This window comes from Nematolebias whitei, chromosome 12, assembly GCF_014905685.2.
Source record: "Nematolebias whitei isolate Nwh7 chromosome 12, NemWhi1, whole genome shotgun sequence".
Lineage (NCBI taxonomy): Eukaryota > Metazoa > Chordata > Actinopteri > Cyprinodontiformes > Rivulidae > Nematolebias > Nematolebias whitei.
Genome location: NC_056509.1, coordinates 33975361 through 34001268, shown reverse-complemented (window position 1 = coordinate 34001268; position 25908 = coordinate 33975361). Strand labels below are relative to the sequence as shown.

The 25908-nt window shown below is 38.7% G+C and overlaps 1 protein-coding gene across 1 annotated transcript in view; it reads right to left on the bottom strand.

Annotated features, from left to right (window-relative positions):
- si:ch211-225h24.2 overlaps window positions 1-11758 on the bottom strand; it is a 27352-nt gene extending 15594 nt beyond the window's left edge. Inside the window, exon 1 of the mRNA XM_037685461.1 lies at window positions 11456-11758. Within this exon, the coding sequence (XP_037541389.1) occupies window positions 11456-11542 (87 nt within the window). The 5' untranslated portion in view covers window positions 11543-11758. The remainder of the gene's footprint in view (window positions 1-11455) is intronic.
- Between the last annotated feature and the right edge of the window lie 14150 nt (window positions 11759-25908).

The window sequence follows — 25908 nt, the reverse complement described above, 5'->3', positions numbered from 1 at the left end:
ATGGATGGATAAATGGATGAATGGATGGATGAATAAATGGATGGATTATAAATGGATAAATGGATAGATGGATAAATAGATTAATAAATAGATGGATGGATGGATGGATAAATGGATGAATGAATGGATGAATAAATGGATGGATTATAAATGGATGGATGGATAAATGGATGAATAAATAGATGGAAGGATGGATAAATGGATGGATAGATAGATAAATGGATGGATATATTCTATACACAACTTCCTGACACCCTACATCCTCATATCAGGACACAGGCATCCTTCATTATATTTTATTCTGTTCACCTTAAGCTGCTCTTTATTTGGGGAGATTAACTTTTAATTTATTTTTATCTTTAAGTAACTAAATGTTCCAGAACAGTGCTTGTTTTTTAGGTTTTAAAAATCTCAAATAGTTAGGGGAAATTTTAAAAAGCACATCAAACAAAATCTCATGATTCAAGAGGATGTCTGGCCAGGGGGGGACCAGTAGGGCACCAGCAAATTTATAGGTGTGGCCCCTTGGCCCCCACTGTGGTGGCGCCCCTGATAACACCATAACACAATGTTGACAAGAAAAGAGTTCGAATGTGCATGATCTGTTACTGAAGCAAGAACAAAATTCAAAATGGTGAAAATTGTAGAAAAAGAAACGCGCAGCAATAGTAAAAAGTTTTAACACTCGTACATATTAATGGATGAAGTTGGATTTCAGATTTTTCTGCCATCAAGGGTTTCTGTGGCATAATAAAAGTTGCATTAGTGCCTGAATTGACCTAAACCGTGGCCTTTTCTTGCATCTACACAAGAAGTTTTACTGAATAAACCTTATCATGTCAGTCTGTTGCCTAATTTGAACCAAGCTGTGACAAACAAGTCAACTTAGTCTAAACACATAAAGGCATCTATTACACATTTCTCATAAAGACTGAGCTATTATCTGGAGGTAATGTTATGTTGGAGCCTACAAACTTAAAAAAAAAAAAACTATTAAACTCACTTTACATGCTTAAAAGAAAGACTTTGGTTAGTTCATGAACAAGTTTAAGGAGATACTAAGAAACAAGGTTTGATGACTGTTTACATAGTCGACACTAAAAAGGTGGCCTTCCAGGATAAACTAGTAAAGAAATGAAACCACAGATCCAAACAGGCTGCTTAAAATGAAAACATGAAATGAGCTGGGCACAGGAGTCAGCAAAAGAATAAGAAAACTCATTTACTTCACAGCAGGCATGTCCTTAAGCTAATACGGGACGTTATGCAAAAAATTTTATTCCGACATTTATGTGTGGCTCTTTTCTGAGTTTGTGCTTTCCATTTCACATTACAGCACTGAATACAAACAAGAACCCAATCAGAACACAGTGGTGATCCAAGAAACTTGTAATAAAATGAAAATGTGTCCCGGGCCACAATGTGGTTTTTTATTATAATTAATTTTCTGGTATAAATTATATATATTTAAAAAAAATTTAATATCATCAAAAAAAAAAAATTGAGGTTTGATTTTCTGGAAGCTCTGCTAATTTTTGTATCATTTCACCCCAGTGCCCCAGATCTGTCCTAAAAGCACACGTCAAAGGACTTTAAGATAAAAACTAAGGGTGTTTTCACACCTGATAGTCCAGTAGACTTGGTTCAATTGGGAACCAATATTCAGAACATTTGTTTACATTTCAGCTGGTGTGGTTTGCAACACACTGCACTAGTCAATCGAGCCAACCTGTTCCCCCCCTCACCTGTGGGGGGCGCTGCACCACGAACTACTGAAGGAAACAACACAAAAACCTCTGAAGAAAACACTTCTTTTTCTTCTTCTTTTAGAAATATATAATAAAAACAGAGTGGCGTCAAATTTTAGCGGTTTTAGGATTTCTGTTTTGTCATTTTTCAACAACTGACTCAGCGTGAGCGGACGATGAAGCAGAACCATGGAGAATGCTGTTTTTCACACAAAGCGCTTGAGACGGCTCCGTATGAGGTAAGAGAAATGTGCGCTTGTTTGCCTTGCGCTGTCGTCCACTTCCTGCTTTTGGGGCGGTCTCCGGTCCACTTGCATTCACACTGCACTTGAACCGCGTTAGAGTTCACTTCAACCGAACCGAGATCTAGGTTTTTAGGCGGACCAGAGTTCACTTTTTTGGGTCCGCGTCAGAGTTCGATTGCACATTCACAACTCCTCAAACGAACCGGACTTTCAAGGCCAACGGACTAAAGTTTGATTAAAGCGGACTAAACAGGGCTGGTGTGAATGCACCCTTAATGCCATCAGAGCCATCAATTGACTGATTAGTCAGCTGGTTAACTGACCCAATTCTGTCATTTTTTTTAAAAACACTTCATCAGCCATGCTAACACCTTTGTGTTAACATACTTTACTCAGGAAAAATGTTTATAGTCTGTGCGTCTTGACCAACGTTGTTGCCTTGGTGATGTTAGCTCTATTGTAAAAGTTTTAGCATCATAAACAGATTAATGTTCATATGTTGTAAATTTTAAATTATGTGTGAAAACACTAGTTTTACAAAGAAGACACAGGCAGGAGGCTGTATAAGACAAAACTGTTCTTTATTATGGCTACAATTCAGTTCCTATTAACTATCAAACAGAGGCATGGGTCCAAATGTCTTCAGGATACATAAAAGCTCACCTCCCAGACTTTTTTTTAAAAATTCATTTAAAAGTTGAAGCGATTGATTCGAGCTTATGAGATAAAACAAACACCCGATCTTCATTAATTTGACCGTCTCCCCTTCAGCAGGAGATTAGGTCTGTTTAATCTTCCTTATCTCGTTATGACTTTATAATTGAGCTGAGAGACGGACTTTAAGTACCGTTCAGCCCTAAATAATCCCTCCTGACAAAGCTGGTAGAATCACAGCAGTTTTCTTCCACTATTCAGTTGGTTTACTGCTTTAAGCTGAAGGCAAACATGCACCTTCTGCAGGCTGCTCAGTCTGCTGAACTTCAGTAGTGCATAGGATGAAAGCGCAAGCAGGTTCAGGGGTTGCTGATGCCTCAGAGAGGTGATGGAAAAGAACGACACTCACTGTCTTCAACACACAGCATGTTAACTGTCTGTACTGCCAATAAAATCAGACGACAGATGAAACGTAGCGAAGGAGGGGGGCCTGTGGCTGCTTGTTAGGATCGTAAATAACCAGAACTCTGTGTTTCACACAAAGTGACAGATACACAAACAAACTTGGGTCTGACTCCTGAACCAAGTCGAAGGAAAAGGCCTTGAGGTTTGACTGAACCCAAACTTTGACCTTTAACTGTTCTGGTGTTGCTTCAAAGCAGCAAGAAATGTTCTCTTGATAGCAGTCCAAATCCCTGCTGATTACCGTACTTACCACTGTACATGTCGCTTCACCGTATAAGTCGCACGTGAACCAGCGATGTGCCAAAAATCGATTAGATGCCAAATGGCGGCTGCGGGAGCGTGCACAGGACGACTTTAACAAGAATTTAACAAGATAACCACCTAAAAACAATTATTTGTTTGCTCGAAATGATAGCAAAGGTGTGTCTCAGTTTAACTTTTCCTTAATAAATGCACTTTAATGGTCAAATCAGCTGCATTTCACCGTGCTGCCCAGGCGAAATGCAGCTGATTTGGCGTTTGCTCCAGGAGTTCCAGAGCGAGATGAAGGTGGTTTGTAGAGCGAGATGAAGGTGGTTTGTAGAGCAAGCCCAGTGCCTCATTAATAGCCACTTTTACCTATTTGTGAGACACTTGGCTTGCCATATTGTTTGAGGGCCCTCTAGTGGCTGAAAATGGTAGTGTTCAATATTTTCCATGTCAGAATGAATGAAATCGTCAGAGCTCAACCAAAAATTGGGTTATAAATACAGGGGGAAAAAACGTACATTAGTTGCTTTGGTATGTAAGTCACAGAACTTGCTAATTTATGCAAAAAGGAGCGACTTATACAGTGAAAAATATGGTAATAAAAAAAAGAACAACACAGTGTGCAGTGCAGACTTGAACTCATAGCTCAGGCAATACAGCATTTCCCTCTGGGTTTGGGCTGGACTTTGACGTGTTGCAGCACCTTTAATTCTTTCCTTTTTTTGGCTCATTTTAGTGTGGATGTGCTGCTGTGTTTGGGACTATTGTCTCGATACGTAATCCAGGTTGAGCCAAGCTACAGGTGACCTCTTAAATGACTTGAAAATACTTTGATTTGTGGTTCATTCCTCACACTTCCACCACCATGCTCATCAGCTGATGTGAAATGTTTACACTGATATAAATCAATTTAAATTTATTGCTCCGATCCATTTTGGTCTTGTTTGTTCCAGAATTTGTGATTTATTCAGATGTAACTTTGCAAACCTAATCTGTGTTGACATGTTCTTTGGGAGGGAGGTGTGGGATTCCTGGTTTCCCTCTGTCTGTTTGTGTCTGTTTGTGTCTGTTTGTCACTTTCCCTCCACAGCTAATCACCCAACTCATCACACCTGCCACCAATCTGAGGAGTACTGCTACTCACCCATTTAAGCAGCTGCCAGCCTCCTCTCCAGTGCTGGGACATCTTCTGACAATTGGACCTTCCACGGCCTGATTCATTCTGGTCCTCCTTAGGACTTCTCCCACCACTGGAACCCCTTCCTGTGGATTTTGATGTCCTGTCTCCAGCAACGACGTCCACCACTCTGTCTGGGTCAACCTCCTACTCTCTCCTGGATTCTCCTCACACCCAGGATCCCACTCTTTGCTCCTCCTCAACCATCTCCTGCAACAATAACAAGTAAGGATCAATTCTTGTTTTATCATCATCATCATCATCTACCAAGAGGATATATATTCACCGTCTCTCCCCTTCCCTTACAGCTGTTCGAGTTTTTATCTCCACCTGTAAATAAATATCACTTACCTTTTTACCTGCCTCGTGTCCTTGCTTCCTTGGTCTGCTACATTGGGGGTCGACGTTGTATAAACCTGATAGGAGGTGGGTTTCTCTTGGCAACCCTTTTCAAACATGTCCTGGAGCTCCATCTTTTCCTAACCGCACTGAGATAAACCTTAGTGTCCAACGTGCTAACTGCGTTCTGTAAAGTCTCAGATTTACTGCTGAGTTTTTGACATTATTTTTAAAAAATCTGACACCAGCGTGAACTTGCTGGAACGTTCACTTCTGGGACACTTGACAAATGACTTGAATGTTTTCTGAAGATGGATTTTTTTTCCTCACTGTAAAAATAACGAGCTACAGAGTGACTGGGAGAAAAATCTCATAAGCTAGCCCAAACCAATGGGCAACAAAAGCTGCTTCTCTATAGGATCATTGCTGACATCTTCCTCTTTTATCTCTTTAATAAGACGTTTGTACTTTTTGTTTGTTTTATTATCCCTGATTATGACAAACATCAATAATGACAGGGTAATATATCATGTTGTTGGTCTGAGTTTTATGTAGCTCCTTGTATACTCCAACAATGTTCAGTCAGGTCATCTGGATGGTTTCTTTGTTTTGTTGAGACGTTTCATCCTTCATCCAAAGGACTTCAGTCCGAGAAGCCACAGCAAACTGAGTCCCACAAGCAGCAAGCCCACATAGTGGACCAACCAGTTTGCTGGTGAAACCATCTTATCACCAGCAAACTGGTTAGCCCACTATGTGGGCCTCAGCTTGTTGTGGCTCCTCGGACTGATGAAGTCCTTTGGATGAAGGACGAAACAGCTCAACAACAACAAAAAAAAAGAAATTGTCCAGATGACCTGACTGAACTTTGTTGGATTTTCTACCTGGATTATTGAGCATGAACTGTGATCCTTGTATACTGTTTTACACTTTACATTTTTGCTATTTTTGGGTGTAACTGGGACCTTGAGTACACAATTTTGTTCCACCTCATGTACCACATGTGATGCAAATGACAATAGTCGCCTTGAACATTGAACCTTGTAGTTAAATCATTTTAAAACCAGATTAGGAGCAAGTAACCTGTTTTCTGTTTTGTTCCTCAATACAGTTTTCATAGCTTCTATCATAAATGCATTAAACTGCAGTCTATAAAACTATAATTGACATTTATTACCTTTTTATGACATTGATGGGCTTACCCCATGTTATCATATCTAAAAGATGTACAATCAGGAAGTGTAATATGGCTAGTCTGCTGAGGGCTATGTTGTTCTGTTTTGGGGGGTTTTAGGTCAAAATCTATCAAACTGGTTTAATTAAAAGTGTTTTAACACACACTTTGTAGTTTTTGTGTCGGCCTGTTGCGATAAACAATAAATCAAGTAATCGCATGATAAATGAAAATTATCAACCTCATTTTCATTTATCGGCTTTATCGTTTCTTCGTGTCTCTCCCTTTCTGAAGACACTGGATGACAAAAGGTTCAACTCTGGTTCTCGTCACTGACCCTTCCGTTTCTCTTTAAAATTAATTTTAACCGTCCAAAATTGTGTTTTTGGATCATTAAAAGCAGCTAAGCTGAGAAGCTAAGCTATGAGCTAAGCTAACAGGTCGACCTCGGGGGGAAAACCTCCATCTTGTTGAAGCTCCAAAATTCACGGTTGAAGCCCGTGCCTTCGTGTACAAAGTTGTTTTTCTCTGCAAAAAGAAGCTGAGAACTTGTTTACTGATTTTTTTTTAATTAAAAGCTTTGTGTGAAAAATGCTATGCTAAAGAGCTCAAACCACACCGAGCGTCTGCCATTTTGAAAACAGACGCGAGACACCCCATGTCACGTCAAGGGGCCTCCCTCCCATTTTTTTCTTAAAGAGACACAATGCTCGCTCCCTCACTATCCATTCTTCGGTTCAAACAGTCTTATACTGCCATCTGGTGGTTGAAAAAGGTACTACATACAAAACAAATTATTCAACATTTCTTCTTAAATTTGACAATAACTACTAATTATTGTCAAATTTCAAACAATATTATCGTTTATCGCAATAATTTCTGAGCCAATTAATCGCCCATTAAAATTTGTTATTGTGATAGGCCTATTTATGTGTACTTAGAGTTATGCATGTGACTGAGGAATCTATTAGGAACATCAGTAATATTATAATAAGTATTAGATAATCCAATAAGAGCAATATTTTGATCTCAAATTTTTGTTTTCATTTTTGCTTTATGTAGATTTAAGCAGCTTTAAATTAGATTGACCTGATTGAATTTGACATGTTTTCGTACACCTGTGATCAGGACACACGTCATCTCTTGCTTTGTTTGCATGAAATAAATCAAGACAGTGCTGCTTTCTTATTTGAATAAACTGAAGGGGGGGAATGCTTCATATTCAGACGTGTTATCATAAGCTTCATCCTGGTTCTCCTCTGTGTGTATGACATTTTACAACCCAGACTCCTGACCCCTCGGATATACTTCACTGCCACGGTGACCTGAGGAGACCTCCGTGATGACTTTCCCAGGAAATTGACGGCAGAGTTCTGCTTTGTGTGATCTCAGAACAGCTCCTGTCAACAAGTTACCTCTGACAGCTGGTGGATGAAAAAGGCACGTGATGATTTTAGGGATGTAAAAGGAACATGTTTCCAAGACAGAAGATGAGGAGGGAGCCAATCCAAGGGTCATAAATCTCAACTTTAGATCAAGAAGAGGTGGTGAGAAATAATCTTGGGTTTTCTTCCTAATTGGATCATAAAAAAATTATATATTTTATATTTGTTCCAGTCTGTGATGGATAACCATGAATACTTTATGCTGTTCATTCTACCCAAACCCAGAGTACACAAAAATCTCCCACATTTATTTACTGATGATTGTTTAGCACAGATTAAAAGACGTAAATTGATTAGATAACACAAGCATGACTGCAGATTATTCTGACTTTGCTGTTGTGATGTAATCCTAGATGAGGGAAATGACTGGTGTCCACTTTTGGGTGTTTATCTACTCAGAGATTGGGGCAAACTTAAAATTACCAACAACCTTCATGTCCTTTCACTGGAATTTTAGAAGCAAACTAAAACTGAGCTCCTGAAATTTAGATGTTTGCTATTAACCAAATTTGAGTTCCACAAGTTGAAAAATTAATTCAAGAGATTGGATATTTTAAAGACATGTTCTGTGAAGTAATGAATAATTAATATCTTACCTGCTGTAGATATCTCGTGTGACAGGACTGATTAATTAGTCCAAGAACAACCAAGACCAAAAAGGACTGCTGCCGCCCTAAAACAACTCAAATCTCAAAGATTTCATAGTGTTTGGTGTGAATTCTTTATAATTCTTTATTTTCCTGTCAATTTCATTTCAGACATTTATTTATCTAAGTGCTGATTACCAGTGATAGTCCAGGTGAAGCACATATTACAAAACGTAATATGTTAGAGCCAAATGTGACAGAAACTATTTTTGACTCAAAAAGAAGTGTGGTTGAAAAAGTAAAGAAAAATATAATAGTGATGGCGGCACAGAGGAACAGTGGTTAGATTAGGCCAGTCACAATGACAAATTTTGCTGGGCGATTAATTGTCTCAGAAATTATTGCAATTAACAATAATATGGTTTGTAATTTGACAATAATTAGTAATTATTGTCAAATTTAAGCAGAAATGTTTAATTTGTTTTGAGTGTATTACAGTTTTTGACCACCGGGTGGCAGTATAAGACTGTTTGAACCGAAGGATGGATAGTGAGGGAGCGAGCAGCGTGTCTCTTTAAGAAAAATGGGAGGGAGGCCCTTTGACGCGACATGGGCCATCTCTCCTTCCTTTTTTTCGGTTCTCAAAATGGCGGACACTTAGTGTGGTTTGAGCTCTTTAGCATAGCATTTGTCACACAAAGCTTTTAATTTTAAAAAAATATCAGTAAACAAGTTTTCAGCTTCTTTTTGCAGAGAAAGTCAATTTTTTACACAAAGGCACGGGTTTCAACCGTGAATTTTGGAGCTTCGACATGAAGGAGGTTTTGTTCCCCGAATTCGGCCTGTTAGCTTAGCTCATAGCTTAGCTGCTTGTAACAATCCAAAAACTCGATTTTGAACGGTTAAAATGGATTTTAAAGAATAAAGAGAAAGGGAGGGGTCAGTAAAGAGCTCTGGAGTTGAACCTTTTGTCATCCAGTGTCTTCGGAAAGAGAGACACGAAGACTCGATAAAGCCGATAAATGAAAATGAGGTTGATAATTTTAAATTATCATGTGATTACTTGATTTATCATTTATCGTGACAGGCCTAGGTTAGATCGGCTTTCCGTCTTTCTGGATGGGTTGCATGTTCTCTCCGTGCATGTGTGAGTTTTCTCCGGGTACTCTGGTTTCCTACCAACAGCATGCTTGTTAGGCTAATTGGTAACTTGGTAAAGTAATTTAAAGAGCTTTCTACAACAGGTGAGATACTGACTCTGTAACTTTAACAAAAACTAACATGGGGATGAAGAAACTTTCCACAGATCACCACTTCAAATCAAAGTAGCCTACAAAGCGCTCACAAGAAAGTCACGTGTCTTTTTCTCATGAGCCGGGACACTGGCTGTCTGTCCCTTTGAGTGTATTTGTGTGAGAGTTTGTGTTTCCCCCTTCTGTCCTCTCTGTGACACCATGACGAAGCCCAGCTGCAGGCTAAATGGGACATATGAGCATGACATAAAGGCAACAAAGACCAATTTATAACTCCGTTCAACAGTCATAACTCGAACAGTGTTGCACAAAATTTACACGGATGTTACTTTAAATCTTCTAAAATTGGACTTACAACTTTTAAAAAGCAGATAAACGCAGACTCAGCTTTTAAGCAAAGGTAGGCAAGTATCAATAAACTGAGTGAAAGTCAAACATAGTCAAGTTTTCAAAAACACATTCATACACAAATATTTGTTGTAAAATACCTAACAGAGGTGCTTTTCATAGTGAGCCTGGAAAGAGTTACAACCCATCTGTAAGTACCATTCTCCTAAATATATGACCAGAAGCAGCAAACAGCTATTGATTAGCTCAGGGGTCGGCAACCTGCAGCTACATGTGGCTCTGAGGTCTCTGTAGCTTTAACAAAAACCAACATGGGAGGATGAAGAATATTTAAGGCTATAAGCACGACAGAAAACAATATGCTGAGTCATTCTGAAAACATGGAGACATACAAGTGACGGCTTACCTTTTGTAAAAACTGTGAATAAAATTTAAAGTAAATTAAGGTTTCTGCTACAACGGAGGGAACATTTTCATGTCACAATAGAATATTTAAGAGACTGGACTATTTCATATCTTTAACTGCAGTAATATTACTTTAAAGTAGGGTGTTTATATAATTTTCCACAAATATAGAAAGGACTGACAAATGCCAACATTTAGGGTTTAAATTTCACCAATGGGTGTATACAGATATTTGTTTGTTCGCTTGTTTTGTTGTAAGCATTTGACCTTTTCTTTGCTCTATTACATAAAAATACCAATAATTGTCCCGTTAGGATTAAATTGTTTCTCCAAACAAAAGTAGTTTAATATCTACAACAGACTAAAACAGCTGTACAGAACCCATGTTGTCAAGTGACTGGTATAGTTTGTTTAACTCAGCATGGCCAAAGTGAAACAGGAAGTGACATCAACGAGGAATTCTTTAAAAAAGGAAAACTTCCTGGTCTTTGTTTTTTTTAAATAATCTTATTTGAACTCTCTCTCTCGCTGATAGTGGCTAAAAATAATCTAAAGAAACATCAGAGTCTTCTCTACTGTCTGTGTTGTTTGTCAATGAAGCAATGCTCAGTTCAAGTGCAGGCATCATCACTTCCTGTTACAGCACATCTGAATATCTCAACAGCTGTTCAGCTCATTATTAATGTTATCTATCCAAAAATGCTTTTTTTTATTGATGTCACGAGCACGTTAAAGTCAAGTTACTTTGTTTTTATTTATTTATGTACTTCCTGGATGACTGAGAATCTTCAAGCACATTTTGCAGCTCTGGGTAAGTTTTATTTATTTAGAAATGAAGCAAAAAAAATTATTTTAGCTGGAAAGACCTCTGCTTGAGGTGAACCAGGCTCATACTGCTCTTGTTATAAATCGAAATACATTTTGAAAAGACTTCCCGGTGAGGATTACTTGCAATAATAAACTACAAGAATGTCTTAATTAAATAAGTTGCGTCCCCCATGTCTGGGTTTGGCCTTGGGCCGCAAAAACACTAAATCCGCCTCTGCTCCTCATTTTTATCCTCTAAATCTACAAGTTTATTGTCTCACTCCCGGTCAAACATTTAAGTTGTATTGAAACTTTCGTCATTTTTCCGGTTGATTCTCTTCTTTTAACCTGATGACACAACTTGTGACACTTGCTCACCGTCTCCTGCTCGTCGCGTTCGTTTAGATGGAAAGTGTTTTGCGCGCGCGGATTTGTGCGTTTCCACGAAGTTAAAACCGGACACGGATCTGAACTGAAACCCCCTGGATGTTTCTGGTGTGTGTCGCCGGGTTTAACAGTCCTGATGAGTGTCGGTGCGAGCGGAGGCTTTTGTTCTTACCTTGTAGGAGTGATGATGGTGCCACGACATGTCGTCCTCCTCTGACGCATAATCCACCAGGACTTTACTCTTCGTTTTCTTGAACATGTCTAACAACAGCTGCCTCTGACGTCTTAAAACAAACCACAGGCTCGGCGGCGACAAATAAATAAATAAACAAATAAATAACAACAACGAAGACGAACTGAACTTTCCTCCGCTGAGTTCTATGGAGAGATGGCAGGAACGCCTGCAGCTCTTCAGGTTCTTCCCTCCCCAGCTGTAAATCCTGTCTTTCTCTTCTCAACCCCCCCGGAAAACGGCTCATTCAGAGAGGAACAGGGAGCGAGTGCTTCTTTAAGGCTTTGGAGTTCGGTGCGTTTTTACGCAGAACTGACTGGACCACCTGGAGCTCTGGCTCCTCCCATTACCCCCCCCCCCCCCCCCCCCCCCCCCCCCCCCCCCCACCCGGCTCCTTAAGGAGGGGGTCATATCTGTGGCCCAAAATAAACAGTGGTCTTCAGAAGACTTGGACCAAATCAAATAAGATAATCTGATTGTTTTTCTCAGAAGTCCGATTTTATTCTCATCACTTTGAGGTTCTGGGAGTAAAGTTAAAATTTACAGAGAAAAGTCAGAGTTTTGACTTTATCCTCAGAATTTATGAGAAAAAAAATTATAACTTTAACCTCAAAATTCTGACTTGAAAGTCTAAATTCTGAGAGTAAATTTGGAATTCTTAGAAATACCTCAAGAATTCTTTTGGGCCTGTCAAGTAATTAAAACTTATTAGGGGATAGATTCAGTACAAGATATTGGAACTATAGACTCTAGAAAGTAAAGTTTTGGTTTTTGGACTCATGCCTGAAGGATGGTCAAAATATTTGTTTAAAATTTTATTAGGGGGCGAGCAAAAAAAAGCCCTTATGAAAAATTGTCTTTCACTGGAGAGCCCAACATTGAACACATCTGGACATCACAATGGACGTGTACAGGATGGAGAGAATAACTGCAGAAGTAAATGATGAAAAGCACCGATTTACTTTACGCTGGAAGAAAAGGATGGTTTATATAAAATCACACAAACCAGATCTAGAGCAATTTCTGAATGATATATTGATTGTAAAAAAAAAACCACTTTCACTCCTTTTGTGCTATTGTGTTATTTTTGTTGTTAAAAAAAAAAAAAACATTTAAATGGATGCTTTACTAACACCGTATTTTTCGGACTATAAGGCGCACTTAAAATCCTTTAATTTGCTCAAAAATCAACAGTGATCCAGTGCGCCTTATGGATTAATTGTGTTCACTGACCTCGAACTGATTTTATGTGGTACACGGTGCTCAAAAATCTGTCAGAAGGTTTTAGTTTTGCTTAATGGGCTTTATAATCCAGTACGCTTCATAGGCCGGAAAATACGGCATTTAAAGTGGATGTACATGTAAAATATGTTTATAAATGTCAATTAAAAAATGTATAAATTAAAAAAATAGAATTCTAATAAAATGACTAATAATTATTCACCTTGGCACTAATTGTCTTCCATATAGTTATGCCAAAGATTAAAGCTGACCTTTTTTTTTATGTTTCTGTTTTACATGTTTTTGAAACTAATCTGAAAAACATGATAATTGTCACCAGATGAGTTGCCATCACTCACATGTGTCAATATTTCCTAAACTGTCAAAGAACTGTTCAATCACAAAAACGGAGAGACTCAAAATTACATTTAAGTTAGATTTTTTTTTTTTTTTATCCAGCCATTTAAAAAAAAGTTTGAGCTTTTCAGTTTTGGAAGCAACACACACAAAAACGAGTTTTGGTCAAAGGTCATCTCACTTGACTTTATCTCTTGAGATTTTAAAGGAAAAGAAATGTTCTGAGATACTGTAGGTCCAAGGAGCAGACAAGATTTATCTGTCAGAGCTTGTTCTGTGCTTCTTGTTTGGGAGTCCTTGACATGGAAAATCTAGATTATTTACCGTACACAGAGACTGTTTGTTGCTTAAAGCATAAGCCACTGTACGCTCCTCTGAGTGTGTGTTCATCTAAAAACCATCTAAAGCTTCTGACACGTGTGGGGAAACAAACAACTCATTATGCTGCTGGGCTGACCCCTCCAAGGAGCCTCAGCCCCGGTTAAGACGACGCACCTGACTGAAAGAGCCTTAAAGTCCTGCCTCAACGTCCGCATCGAAAATAAATCAGTGTGCAAGACCTTGTAGGAAACACGACCCTTGTCAGCTGAGCCACAGAATGTTTTATTTTTTATATTTATGTAATGGTCTGATTAGCTAAAGTAATGTTTCTGACTGTTTTCAGTTTCCCTGATAAAAGTTTGCTATTAGCTTGTTCTGTGTTAGCTGATAAAAGCCATGGCTGGTTGTCAGGACGTGACCTTTGACACTGAAGACCACTGATCCACTGGACCAACTTTCCCACAGCCGTTTGTCTCTATAGTCAAGGTGGCTTCAGTGTCCATGACCCGCGATAAACAACAAATCAATTAATCACGTGAGAGATGAAAATCATCGACCTCATTTTCATTTATCGGCTTTATCGTTTCTTCGTGTCTCTCTCTTTCTGAAGGCACTGGAAGACAAAAGTTCAACTCCGGTGCTCTTCACTGACCCCTCTCTTTCTCTTTAAAATCTATTTTAACGATCCAAAAATCACGTTTTTGGTTCGTTAAAAGCAGCTAAACTGAGAAGCTAAGCTAACAGGCTAACCTCGGGGAAAAAATCTCCGTCTTGTCGAAGCTCCAAAATTCACGGTTGAAACCTGTGCCTTCGTGTAAAAAGTTGTTTTTCTCTGCAAAAAGAAGCTGAGAACTTGTTTACAGGTTTTTATTAAAAGCTTTATGTGACAAATGTTATGTTAAAGAGCTCAAACCACACCAAGCGTCTGCCATTTTGAGAAATGAAAAAAAGGAAGGAGAGACAGCCCATGTCATGTCAAGGGACCTCCCTCCCATTTTTCTTAAAGAGACACGCTGCTCGCTCCCTCACTATCCATCCTTCAGTTCAAACTGCCTTATACTGCCATCCAGTGGTCAAAATAGGTACTACACTCAAAACAAATTAATCAACATTTCTTCTTAAATTCGACAATAATTACTAATTATTGTTAAATTTCAAACCATATTATTGTTAATCGCAATACTTTCTGAGACAATCGCCCAGTAAAATTTGTTATCATGACAGGCCTTGTTCACACTGAGATCCGTTTTTCTTCTGCACGCTTTTCGGCATGAAACTCGTTCCGTAACTTTTGTGCTATGTCAATGATTCATATAAAAACGTGCAACTTGTTGAGGATGTTTCTGCTATGACTTTTGGTATTAGTGCAAATTTTACTTTTAGAAATATCTTATCTTTGTTGGTGATTTTGTTGTTATTAAAAATTAATGGAACTCTCTTCACATCCTTAGAACCCTTTGTGCTGTTTATAACCTTTTACTGCTCATTTCAGCTTTTGTTCTGGTTCAGCTTTTCTTCAGCTTTGTTGTGCTAATTTCAGCTTCCTTCGGCTCCTTGCAGCTTTTTTCAATTATTTTTCTGCTCCTTTCAGCTTCTTTCTACGAAATTCAGCTTACCCCCCCCCCCCCCCCCCCCCCATTTTTCAGCTACTTTTTAAATATTCTCAGCAATTTTTGTGCTAATTTCTATCTTTGGTCATTTGTTTGAACAATTTAAACTTGTTATGCTTTTTTTAGCCTCTGTCTTGCTCATTTTAATTCTTTTCCTGCTCATTTCAGTTTCTTATTTGCCATTTTCAGGTTTTTGGTCATCTATTCAACCTCTCTTTTAGCTACTTATTTCTGCTACATTTCTACTTTATTCAGCTTTAAAAAAAAAAACATTAGCTGTTTTTCAACTGCTTTCTGCTTTAATTTTCCTGCTTTCATGTCAGATGTTTAAATTTAACTTGCATTAACAGTTTGGTGACTAAACTTTTTTTTTTTTAATCCAGGTTTCAGCTTCAGCAGCTTTCAGCAACAGTCCTTCAGCAATAAAAATTCACTCTGCGTTTTCACAGAAAATGCATTTTCTCTGATTATTATCATGACTTATATTTATATGACATGCTGACTGGTTGGTGTATTTTTCTGCTGTAAACACATTCGTATTTTATATTGTTTTAAAACTTAAATTGGGATTAACCGCGAGCTATAATCTACAAGACATACCTTTTATAAAACTCACTGGTTCTTCTTTTTCCTAAACACTACTTTAATTGTTTTGTCCTCTTTGGTTTAGAAATGTCTGACTGTTAATCTGCTTCCTGTCCTCCCCACCACACCTGTTTCTCAGGTTATTTCTTGTAATCTGCGCTTTGTTCAGATCAGTACATGTATGTTTCTCTGTGTTCAGCTCCTGTTTGCTCTGATGGGTCCACTGGTCCACTGGTCCACTGGTCCACTCGCCTTGGACCAAGAAGTGATGGAAGTTTTTGCCAGAAATTGAGTATCTGTTTACGTTTTTCCCTTGTGATTTCCAGAGGACAGTTAGTTTCTAAGTGGCGTCAAGGGCTGTTTTTCACTTTTACACCTGCGTATCCCGGGCCTGCTTGACCTTTGCTATTGAATAATCTTGGGATTTTGGACTTTGACCTGTGGAGATCAAAAGTCATGCTCCCTTGTTTTGTTTTTCTCTATTTTTTTTAAATTCACACAATTATTACAGTTTTGATTAACTAAACCAATGGTAGGTTAAGCTGTCGTTTATTTTTTAATCCGTCTTAATTTGTGTGTGTGTGAGGGGGGGGGGGGGGGACAATTAGGCAACGACTTTCAAATTAATACAGTGCTTAGTTCAGGTTATAATGTTTTCTTTTTTTAAGTAGTGAATATACTATACCATCTTCGAGAGGAAGGTGAACAAAGTTTGTGATAAATACCTTCAAATACCTTTATGATGCATCTGATTGATTAATTTATAATTTAACTCTCATTAACCAACAGGAGTCACATTTGATCATTGGAGCCCAATCTGATCGGCTCAGTATTGACAGCTGCCACAGTTTACTGTACGCCTGTGATGTTGAGGACATTTAAGCTGCCGTTACATCAGCTGTTCTGATCTTTGAGACAGGAGGTCAAGTCTGGCGCGGTCAAACCGTCATGGAGGAGCACAGCTGGGATTATCCAGCCTGCCTTTTCAGACAGATCTAACTCTCATCCAAACAGCTGACCTGGGCCGTTCAGGACTTCTTGGACACAGATAATTAACTCATTTTGCTTCACCATCATTTTCCAACATGTGAGATAGAGCACATTGTTTTAAACTGTTATAACAAAGTCTATTTATTGCAGAACATATATAAATGAGTTATGAAAACAAAAGCTTCAAATGAGCTATCAGCGGTTGATAACTAATGAACATTTTGCCAACCAACTCCAACTATTGAACTAAAAATCTGACAGTTTTGTCTCTTTTATTCACAGCTGGTTGAACCTGCCAACAAGTAGCTACAGCTGTTGCCAGTTTAGTGTAAATAAAGAGAAAAGGACCAGTTATTTGCCTGATTATGATAATTTAAAGCTACGTTTTTAATAATTTAACCAAAGATTTGTACATTTTATGAAGGAGTGTATGCTGCCGGCTGCCTTATTTTATTTTTTTTACCACTGTTTTAAACTAATGTGTTTTTGTCTTGAATGAGTGTTGTAGATGATGCTCGGCTGCTTGTGCATAAAATTTGAGCTCAGTTGTAAAAAAATATTGTTGTAACTTGCACTCGTTAATGTGTTTTAACACTTCTTATGAAAAGCTAGAGTGGGACGTTGTCTCTTTTTAATTACATGTTGCTTTATTATTCAATACTCGTTCCTGCTTATGTCATCCTGGAAACAGGAGGCCGCTGAGATTAACTGTGACTCAGCAGCCACTGTCTGATGAGACGTGCAGGTCATCCCGTCAGTTAGGAACAGAGATTAAAACTTTAATTACGTCCACAGGCCAACTCTCAAAGATGTTCCTCAGAGACTCAGCGAAGACGTAATGTACAGTTAGTTCCACGTGTGCGATGCAGCTTGTTCTCTTTATCTTTTAGATTCAAAATTTATCTTTAGTTATGTAGCAACAAAGAAAGATGGAGATATCTTTCAGCATTCAGCGGTACTTTTAGAGCATCTGTTGTTTTATCTTTCTGATTGACTTTGTGAAATTAATGGTGGTTCTGGGTAACAACAGCAACAATCTCCTTTTTATTTGTCTTTTTTTCTCCACATTCCAGTGACGCTGCGTGTTTTTCAGGGGATTCTGGGTAACAGGTTGTTCTATGTCGAAAGCAAACAAAATAAGAAACTAAACGTCCCTGCTGGAAAAGTGACAATAGGTCAGAGAGAGGAAATGTGAGGGTCGAGGAGCTAAAAATAGTTCAGCTAGAGCAAAGCAACTTGACAAATACGTGCTCTTTAATACATTCAGCCAAGCTTTAAAGTCATTACAACTCCTACTTCCACTGCTCACTGAGGCAGTGGCACAAATTGTCCTGCATTCACTGGTTATTTCTCCTGGACACCTTTAGTTTTACATCCAACATTACAGAAGTGTTAACAAGGACTTCTTATTGTCTGATGAAGCACAGTAAAAAGTTGTTTTATGTCACACCTCAGTTGTTAGCACAGCGTACCTTTACTAGATGAGCTGTGTCTTGACATCACCTCCTCCGTGGTGTTTGGGGACAAGCTGGCAGGAAGGATCACTCATCCTCAGTTACTTTTCCCAATGTCAGTCAATCATTAAGGCCAAAACACAAAAAAAGGCTCAATTATATTCATAATGTTGAGAGTTGAAAAAAAATCTTGTTTCTCTAATTTGGAAGCACCTGTTCTTCCATGGACGGGTGTTGGAAAAAACAAATGAAGTACCTTTCTCACGTGGATTCAATGAGCCCAGAGTGGAGGGCACATTTAAAAACAGCCATACCATACCATACCATACCATACCATGCTATACCATACTATACCATACCATACCACTTTATTTATAAAGCACTTAAAAACAGCAACAAGGCCAACCAAAGTGCTGTACAGCAAAAACAAACAAGCGAAGGACACAGGATAAAATACATAGATCCAAATAGATAAAGATAAGAACTAAATGACTAACATTATACAATACAGACTAGTTCAAATTAACTCACACAGTATAAAAAACCAGGGAATAAAAGTGTGTTTTCAAACTAGACTTAATAACAGTAAGACAGGGAGCCTGCCTGACATGCAGTGGTGTCATTCCACAGTCTTGGACCTGCAACAGAGAAAGCCCTGTCACCTCTGAGCTTAAAATGAGTGCCTAGAGAACCAATAAAAGCATCTGGTTCTGCTGACCTCAGAGAGCACTGTGGGGCATATGGCTGCAGCAGATCAGTGAGATAAGAGGGGGCAGAACTGTTCAGAAATTTAAAAACATACTACAATGAATGAAAATGAATAATAAACATAGAACAGCAAGGCATTACAATGCCTTAAATACAAATTGACAAACCCCAACAACTACAAAGAGTTCAACATACAACAGTAAAACTAATTAGGGGTCAAAGGTCAAGTGCTGCAGCAGCCTTGGAGCTTACAGAGATTTGGTTTCTTGGTCAGAGACATCTAACCGTCATTGAGAAGCTGGGAATCTAAAAACCCAGTGCCTGGGACTCTGCAGGGACTACAGGTGACACAAGAGAAGATTTTATTATTATTATCTGAACAACTTGCAGTAAGTCTGTAGCTCTTTGACTGAACATATTACTTTACAGCTAAATGTGCAGAAGCTGACGTCGTATGTGCGACCTAACACCGGCGACAGCAACATCTGGATTTCAAACCCTTTGTTCTGTTTTGTTTTATTCACTGGAAATGTAATATCATCTCAAGCAGGTCTTGTGAGATGGGGTCCAGAACAGACTTTTTCTTTGACTCCTGTTTTAGTTTAAACATGCTGTGACTCTTCAGACATACTGAAAAACAAAATTTTATTATTTTCTATTTTGGAGTGTTATAGGCACACAAAGTGCACTGCTCACAGTCACACACAGTCGTTGGTAGATAAGACTTTCAGCTCTTTGTTGCCTGTAAGGCAGAGTAACAGGAGCCTCCCGAGGAGGCCGCAACACACAAAGGGCCTCTATTGGTGTGGCTTTGCATCTGTGAACATAGAGAGAATGAGGCAAAGAAAGAAAAAAACTGTGTCTTGGACTCCTGTCATACCTAAGGGTGGAATCTTAATTAAAGAAAAAAGTTTGGATCCACAGGTGTGTCGTCCTGCACAGAGCGTCTTTGACAACTCCACAGAAGTAAAAACTGAATCCAGCGTTAAGCTCTCCAAGCTTCCAGTATCTTTCCATGTATTTACTCCATAAAGCCTCACAGTAATCTGCAAGTGGAAAAACTCTTAACACTTGACTGGCTGCTACTCAAATGCATTTTCTTTTCCCAAGCAGCTTTCATGTTTAACTGGGTCCGGAATCAGAGTCAAAGCCTTCATCAGGTGTAGCAGTTAACACTGGAGCTGGCTCTGATGAGCAGAAAAAATGTGAATCTGCCTGAAATGAGACATGATGAATCACACTAATGTTCAGAAACAAATGTGTATATATATATATATATATGTATATATATATTTATATATATATGTGTGTATATTATTTTCTTTTGGCTGCTCACTTCTTTAGAGGGTCGCCACAGTGAACTAACTCACGCAGACTTGGCAATTGTTAGGACGCCGGATGCCCTTCCTGACGCAACCACAGAGCTACCACCACAATCTTCTGTGTGGAGCGGGGGGGGGGGGGGGGGCATCTGGGACACCTGGGGGAGCACATGATGAGGGTTGAAGACCTTGCTCAGGGGCCCAGAGTGAGGAAAATGAGGGTGGAGGCAGGTGCGGGTGTTTCACCTGTCCCACACACATTTGATGTTAGTCTGGGGAGTTGAGCCAGCAACCTTCTGATCGCAGGCCCAACTTGTCTAACCTCTGCGCCACCACCCCCATATGTCAAATGACAGACACAAACCACAAACCTAATTGGACAGAAGCTTACAAATATAATTTAAGCACCTATACTTTAGAAGAAAATGATGAGATTTGGATAAAGACTTATGTGGGCCTGCAAAGGAGAATTTACCAAATTATTATTTTTTCAGTAATATGCCACTGCTTATGTAAAATAAGAAGTTAACATACAAAAGACACAACCTTGTAAAATAAATAAATAAAACAATTGTTGTTGTTCAATTTCGTGTTTGCATACTCTTAAAGAAAATGAGGAACTTGTTTCCTCATATGCAATGGTTTAAAATGCTGACATCTAGTGAATACAAAACATATTTTACTTAAATCTGTTTCCTGTGTAAAAAATATAGTCATAAAATGCAAACCAAGCATGGTCTAAAGTTTGACTGATTTATTAATGCAAATAAAGTCATTACAGCATAAAAACATGTGTCTAAAAGGTGCTTGTTGATGCATTCAGAGTATTTTAAGTAAAAAAAAAAAATTTAAAAAAAATGACATCAAAATTAAAAAAAAAAAACTTTCTAGTGCACAAAAGCAGCCCACTTGGCTTCATCACAGTATAAATGCATGTTACATTTCAAATGTCTGTCTTAAATACACCCTCACTCTCAGTCTCACAGTGCAACAGTTTAGCTCTTTACAAGACATTTCCTGTCTTTATTCTGCAGAGGTCAAACTTTAAACAACCTCACAATAAATTTAAACGCATACAACTCCTATCAAGAATGTCAATATGACATTATTCCTATATCTACGTTGTTCATGTTCCTCATCCTGTGTGGCAGGTCTTAAAATGTGTAACCTTAAGAGGATCTTGAAGGATCACTCTCTAACCTCGCTCATCTGACACATTTAAATCTTCATTTTTCTTATATATTTATAAGAATTTGTTGACATAACCTCAGATTGCTTTAGCACAAAAGTTACAGCACAAACATCTTTACAGTTACACTTTAACTCAGGGGTTCCCAACCATGGTCCTTGGGGAACACCATCCAGTATGTTTTAGTTGTTTCTCTGCTCCGACACACCTGATTTTAATTAATGGGTAATAAACAGGCTTCTGCAGAACCTGAAGTAATTAAATCACTGAATCAGGTGTGTTGGAGCAGGGACACGACTAAAACATGCAGGATGGTGTTCCTCAAGGACTAGGGTTGGGGACCACATGGTTTAACTACACTTTTAACTTCTGCTATTTTTTTTTTTACAGTACATTCATATGCTGTCAAAGTTAGTTTGAAAAGCATCGTAAATACACAAATACTAAAATTTCCTTTTATTAAGAAACGTTAGAGGTCAATCAAACATTGAACTCCTGAGTGTGTGGAGTCTCTGTGCAACTGGGAGAGATCTGGATGAATTCACATGTTGATCCAGGGGGGACCCAGGGGGGCTGTCCTGGTCCCTCCGCTCAACAACAGCACAGCCATGCTGTGTGGAAAATCCAGCTGGATGTCGCCCAGTCCGGCTCACAACACAAGCTGGGAGCACTCCACATCCCGCACCACTAATCTCAACAAGCATCTGAGGGATGTGTGTGTGATTATATACAAGTTATGTACACAAAAAAGTGCAAAAGTCACGTAGTTTACATGTCAGAGAGTACATATTTGAAATGTTTCATTTGAAGGGGGAGTTTTCTTTCTGCCCTCCGTAAAATGAGCCTATATCCAAACAAATGTACTTAGGAGAAAATAAAAACTTATGTTTACTTTCAGATTCAAGCATGAAACTTTTAGACTTTTGAGTGGAAAAATTAATCTGATATGATATTTTTCCAAATTTGCTTTTGTTGTCTTTTACTTTCTTCCAGCATTAGTTGTTGGAGGAAAATAAAGTGTCAGAGAAGGACAAACTGTAACAAGGATGATCCTTTTTTAACGTATGGGGTTTCTGGAAGATATTTTTGATTTCTAAATACTCCCATAAAAAGGCGCTAGATGGGGGAGTTGCAGAAACTGTGACCCAAATACAACATCACTCACGTTCAAAAGAAACATTACAAGCTGCATATCTGTCATTCACATTCAACAAAATGATTCCACTGTGCAGAAATAAAAAGGCAGCTCATGAAGGGACCTTTTTACAGCACCAGCAGACCCTTAAGGCAACAATCTCGTCAACTAAAAAAAAACAATTAAAATCCTAATAAGTAAAGAACTTGTATGATGTTGAACCTGAATTATGTGGAGGGTTAAACAGGGTTTGATGCACAAAGGAAAGAAAAAGAAAACTACAGCAGATTCTGACACCATTTCTTCAATTCGACTTTCAAGAAGGTGGAAACTTACACAAAGGTTGATAAAAAACGGTAACAAATTTCACCCACCAGTATCTCTAAACCTTATTAACATGCCAAATTTTAAAATAAGAGTGTTAAAATAAACTGTGTTTTAATGGGGTGTATATTTTCATTGAAAGAAACAGAAACAATGCATGACAGCTGTGTTCAAATCCATGAATCCACCATCAGAATATGCATATTTCCCCAAACGACTTGAACAAAAATGTGACTATGGCTTTCGTCTCATCTGAAGAGGCGACCTGTCGGCTTGTAGTGCAGGGTGAGCTGCCGGGAGCTGTAACCAGACAGACCGACGCCCATCAGACCCAGCAGGACGGCTATACGAGACATGGCAGAGCTCTCATGGTTCTGCAGCACCATCTGAGCTGCCTGGGTCTGAAAAACAGAGCAGAGGTCATCGCAGCTCGTGCAGCATGTAAGCAACCATCATCATCCTCACCAGGGAGTTTGGGGACCAAGCGATCAGATCAGGACTTTGTCTCCAAGTTCAGTCGAATCACTTCAGATCAAACAGACGTCTCATTCAGCAGTTTTTCCCTCACAGAAAAACTTTAACAAGAGATTTCATGTTTTGCCAAGTTGAACTTTGGATCCAACCTAACCAAGTCTAGATGAACTACAATGCTGCTGCTGGAGTTCTGATGAGAGTTCGAAGATTTTAGCTTCTCTTCACAAACTCACAACAACCAAGCTCTGCCTTATAATAAAGATTGTATTATTCCCTATTTTCTTAGCAGAGCACTTTGCTCCCAGACTGCAGGTTTACTTGTGGTTCCTAGAGTTTCCAAAAGTAGAATGATAGAGCTTTCAGTTATCAGGCTCCTCTCTTGTGGAACCAACTTCTAGTTTCCGTTTGTGAGGCTGACACAATGTCCAGTTTTGCTTAAGTCTTTCCTTTTTTGATAAATCCTATAGTTAGGGTTGACTTGGGTTTCCTGAACTCTTAGGTGTGCTGCTATAGACAGCTGGAGGACAAACTGACCACATTTCCTCACTCTGCCGCTGTCTTTACCTGCTCTACTACGCATGTTCGTAGTATTTGCAGTAGTTGTTGACATTAATCCATGTTGTGGTTTTTTATTGTTGTTGTTTTTCTTGCCATAGAAACTACACTTGAACCGATCAATCACTGTTGCCATTATGCAGCTCAGGGTGGGGGATTGCAACAAGGTGAAGATTTGACGCAAACTGCTGGCTTCCTTAGATTGTTAACCTTCCTACTAATTGGCATTACATAGTGTACTTTATTTATATGTGTTATATTGTAAATGGACTGAATTGACTGTAATCAGATTTAAATGTGGATCAGTTTTGAACTGGTTTTGGATTTATGCTTGTTGTATTGCACCCTGGGAACTTATAGTGAATTGGCGCTATGTTAAAAAAAACCTATTGATCCAAGTTATCCTGATACATTTTCCTCTTTTTATCAGCCCTGTGAGGTGCCTAAGTCAGATATACATTAAATTCTGTTATTCTTAAAGCTTGTTGCTTTTTCAGCTGTAATCTGAAAATTGTGTCTCCACATTTTTGTAACAAACTCCAAGGTAAGGTGCTCTTTCAAGAGCTGAAAATGGTTTAAAATATTTGAAAGCGTACTAGATATAAACATTTTCCAATCTCAAAAATGTAATTAAAGCATGCATTTTTCCACTTGTGTGAAAATGACATGAAAAAACAAATATTTCTCCAAGAAGAGCAACGATTTTTGATTAAAAAGCTGTGGTTTGCTGACAGAAAGGTCCCCGCAGATCTTAGAATCAACTTATAATAAACTTTAGTGCAGATGATAAGCTGATGTTTGTTATTTTTAAAACATTTAAAATCCAGCAGCAGGTGTATAAAACACCGATCAGCAAATTATTTAACGATCGGCAAATTATTTAATGCTTTTCCTTCAGGAGATCCAATTAGAAAGCACTGACCCGATCTCGAGGACCTAAAACAGCTTTGATTCAAATCCACTTAGAGAGTCTGCTTCAGTCCTCTGTCCTAAACACTGTCATGACTCACATAAATATAATAAATGTGTTTAAAAGTAATGAATCAATAAGCTTTCTGAGCGAGTAAGCTCATTCAGTACAAAAAATGTATTATATTTTGTTAACATTTCGGTTTAAATAGTTGTGCATTTGATTTATACTAAAATAACAGTGATTTAATTCTGCAGTTTAATTTAACTAGTTAAAAATTAATCCACAATCTGCCTAAAGAATAACATTCAAAAGCAAAGTACTAACCTGGAGGTATCTAATATATCCAGGGGTCAGTCGAGGGATGCGAAAAAACATTGTTGTTCACTCTGGTGGTGTACCATTGAGACCACAGAACTTCGGAGCAACTCTCTCTCAGGACCTCCTCCCTTTAACCCGCTGCTCCTGTGTGTATATTTGTCTCCTGTTTTCTCCACCTGGCTGAGCGTGGTGGCTGCAGCAGCTCTCCTCAGAGTTCACAGATACACACACCTCACCCAGCCAGGTACACCATCACACACCTGCTCTGTGATCTAGAGGAATCTGCTCTCTGCAGGTTGGATATAAAGCCTTGGCTATGGCATAATCTGATAAATTTGTCTTTGTTTGTGTACATGCATCTGTGTCAGTGACGAATTAGAAGGGCCATTGGGCAGGCAGCGGATGTAAAAGATAGTCTAAGACTATTAAACATAAATTGAGTGTGTATGTGTGTGGGCTGGGGTCATTTTCTGCTTTGACATTCCCTCAACAGATGACACAACACTTTAGTGACATCTGCTGGGTCAATAATAAGTGGTTTTAACAATTAGGAATAATTACAATATTCACAATCCCTACTGGTACAAAGGATTCTGAGGCAGCTGCCTTAGGACACACCAAGGATTAAGCAAACATCTGTCTTGAATTGTGCCACCTGATTTCATGTTCTGCTCTTAAGTGTGCAATTCTTCACAATAAACATTCAGGATGAAAAAGGTACAGTAATGTGGTATATTGTCTGACATACTGTGAAAACTTAATTTTCAACTATATTTAAAATTAAAAGCAAAACACAACTTTGAAGACGCTTTTAACGCCTCACACAAAAAAGCAAAGGGGGAGTGGTGGCGCAGAGGTTAGAGAGGTGGGCTTGTGATCCGAAGATCGCCGGTTCACGCCCCGGCCCCGACAACATC